At 61.2% G+C, this 2,265-nt stretch overlaps 1 protein-coding gene across 1 annotated transcript; it reads right to left on the bottom strand.

Moving 5' to 3' along the window:
* Positions 1–825: 825 nt before the first annotated feature.
* RPP25 (ribonuclease P and MRP subunit p25) lies at positions 826–2,042 on the bottom strand. The gene has a single exon (XM_064157095.1). The coding sequence runs from the start codon at positions 1,674–1,676 to the stop codon at positions 1,026–1,028; it is 651 nt and encodes a 216-aa protein (XP_064013165.1). The 5' UTR covers positions 1,677–2,042; the 3' UTR covers positions 826–1,025.
* Between the last annotated feature and the right edge of the window lie 223 nt (positions 2,043–2,265).

Genomic DNA, 2,265 nt, shown 5'->3' on the forward strand with positions numbered 1-2,265 from the left:
TCTAGCGAGGCACAAGGCTTGTCTGGGATCCCTTTATTCCTGTGCTGCTCTGTGCTGTGGTCTGCAAGCAAGACAGTCCCATCGTGTTCCCCACAGACACACTTCAAGTATTTCTGGAGAGCTTTTATTTCCCATCCATTTCCCATCACTCCCAGGAAGAAGCAGGGATTGTGCTCCAAAGGACTTTCCCTGGGACTCAGCCCTCAGCAAGGGCTCTGCAGCCAAGCCCATAAGCCCCAAACTTCCCCATCCTGTGCCAGGCACCACATCCAGCTACGACAACGTTCCCATTGCCTCCCAGCTCCCAACATCAGGGCTTTAGCCCAGCTCCAGACCCTACAGGAACACCTGGCCACCTGCTGAAGGAAGAAGGCTTGTTTGGTTTTCCCCTGCCGTCCCACAGCTCTCTGCTTGCTCGGGGGGTTGATTTGGGGTGAGCCTGAGCCCCGCGGGGTGCTGAGCTCGGCGTTAATTGAAGCCAGCAGCTCCTCGCCGAGTGTAATGGCAGCAGGTTGGATGATGAAGGTTTTACTCCAGGAGGCTTGGGGCAGAACCATCTCTGCAGACTGCCGAGATGTGGCAATGGGGAGCGGTGGTGCTGAAAGGCAGTGGGGTGCTCTGGCTCCCTGGGAGTCGCTGCAGGTGGTGGCATTGTCCCTGGGTGGCTGAACGTGGGGTCAGCAGCTCCCTCCTCCCCACCCTCCCCCATCCCAGCACATCCTCACGCTTGCTGCTTCAGTCCATAACCAGGTTTAACCCTTTAACTCTCACCCTAAAGCTAAGGACAAAGTCCCCCCCCACCCCCGCCCCGCTCCCCCAGCCAGGGGTCAGCTGGAGCAGCAGCAGCGAGCAGGGACGTGTTGAGTGGAGCCTGCAGCACATCAGTGACCCTAGAGCAAGCCCGAGAGAGGCTTCCCCCTGCCTTCATCCACAGCCAAGCAGCTAACAAAGCCCCGGGTTCTCCAGCGTAACAATCTCCTGCCTCAGACCCGGCGTGCGGCTGCTCAGGGCGGGAGATGGAGGAGTCACTGGTGGTGGTCTGGCTGGTGGTCGCTGGCCCCCGTGCCCCTCGGATCGCCTGCTCCCTGTACCTGCAACTTCTTGGTCAGCAGCTCCTCAGAGGGAGGTGGCAGGGGCCGCTTCAGCCCTTTGCTGGAGGACCCCGACACGTCTTCTGCTGCCTCTCCAGGCTGTGCCTGCAGCCCGGCTGCGGGCTCCGGGGGCTGGTAGCCTGTCTCGTTGGGATCCAGCGGGTCTCTGGAGAGCAGGATGCAGATGGAGGGGACGTTCTTGTGGACGGTCAGGTTCTGCGCCGGGCCACCGGGCAGCGGGTCCTGGTTCTCCCAGACCTCCAGCAGGGTTTTGTAACGTACCTTGGTGACCTGGTGCAGCCCCCCCAGCTTCCGCTTCATGATCTCCACACAGGTGATGGTCTTGGTGACTGCCCGGCCACAGCCGCTGAAGACGATCTGCCTCCTGCCCTTCAGCTCCATCTGGGCCATGGCATAGTTCATCAGGTTCCTGATCTTGCTGCCTTCCTTCACTTTCATCTCCACCACGTCTGGGGGCAGGTCAGAGAAGGGCAATGGACTCTCCTCCTCCGACGTCCTCACCTTTCGGAAGTTCTCCATCCTGGACTGCACAGCAGGCTTGGCTCTCTCTCCTCCAGCAGCCATCCTTCACCCCTTCCTGGTGGATCCGTTTGGGCTTCTAGCGCCCTGGGACCATGACAGGGCTGACTCCACTGCCCTCCAGCCTCGTCCGTAGGAGAGCTGAGTTTAACCCTGTGTTCCTGACACCACTGGACCCTTCCACACTCCTTGCCCAGAGCTGGCTGTGGAGGAGCAGGCAGCAGGCTCGGTGTCTGTGCCCTAGGATGTCCCCTGGAGGGGACAGGGCTCCCTGGTCGCTCCCAGTGGGGACAGCAGCCGACTCAGGCTCTTGGTGATGCTTGGGCTCCTCCGCTCCCACTGCAGCACTCGCTTCTGCTGCTCTTTGCTTCATTCTGGACTTCAGCAGCCCCCAGAGCTGTTCTGTGTAATTAGCAGATCCTCCCCCTCTCCCTCCCCTTCCTCCCCTCCTCCTCCTCCCCTCGCTCAGCCTCCCATCCCAGCACCCAGCTCCTGCTCGAGCACCAAGAGCCAGAGAAGGGGAAGGGGTGAGCAGGGAGTCCTCGTCCCCGACCGGGAGCTTGCAGGCAGGGAAGCAGCAGAAAAGGAGGGGAAGGGAAGGAGGGGAAGGTGGAAGGCAGAGGGAGAAGCTCAC

The sequence above is a fragment of the Pogoniulus pusillus genome, chromosome 17 (assembly GCF_015220805.1).
Source record: "Pogoniulus pusillus isolate bPogPus1 chromosome 17, bPogPus1.pri, whole genome shotgun sequence".
Classification (NCBI taxonomy): Eukaryota; Metazoa; Chordata; class Aves; order Piciformes; family Lybiidae; genus Pogoniulus; species Pogoniulus pusillus.

Excerpts from the sequence above, each read along its gene's own strand:
- RPP25 (XM_064157095.1), bottom strand. The coding sequence starts at position 1,676 with ATGGCTGCTGGAGGAGAGAGAGCCAAGCCTGCTGTGCAGTCCAGGATG.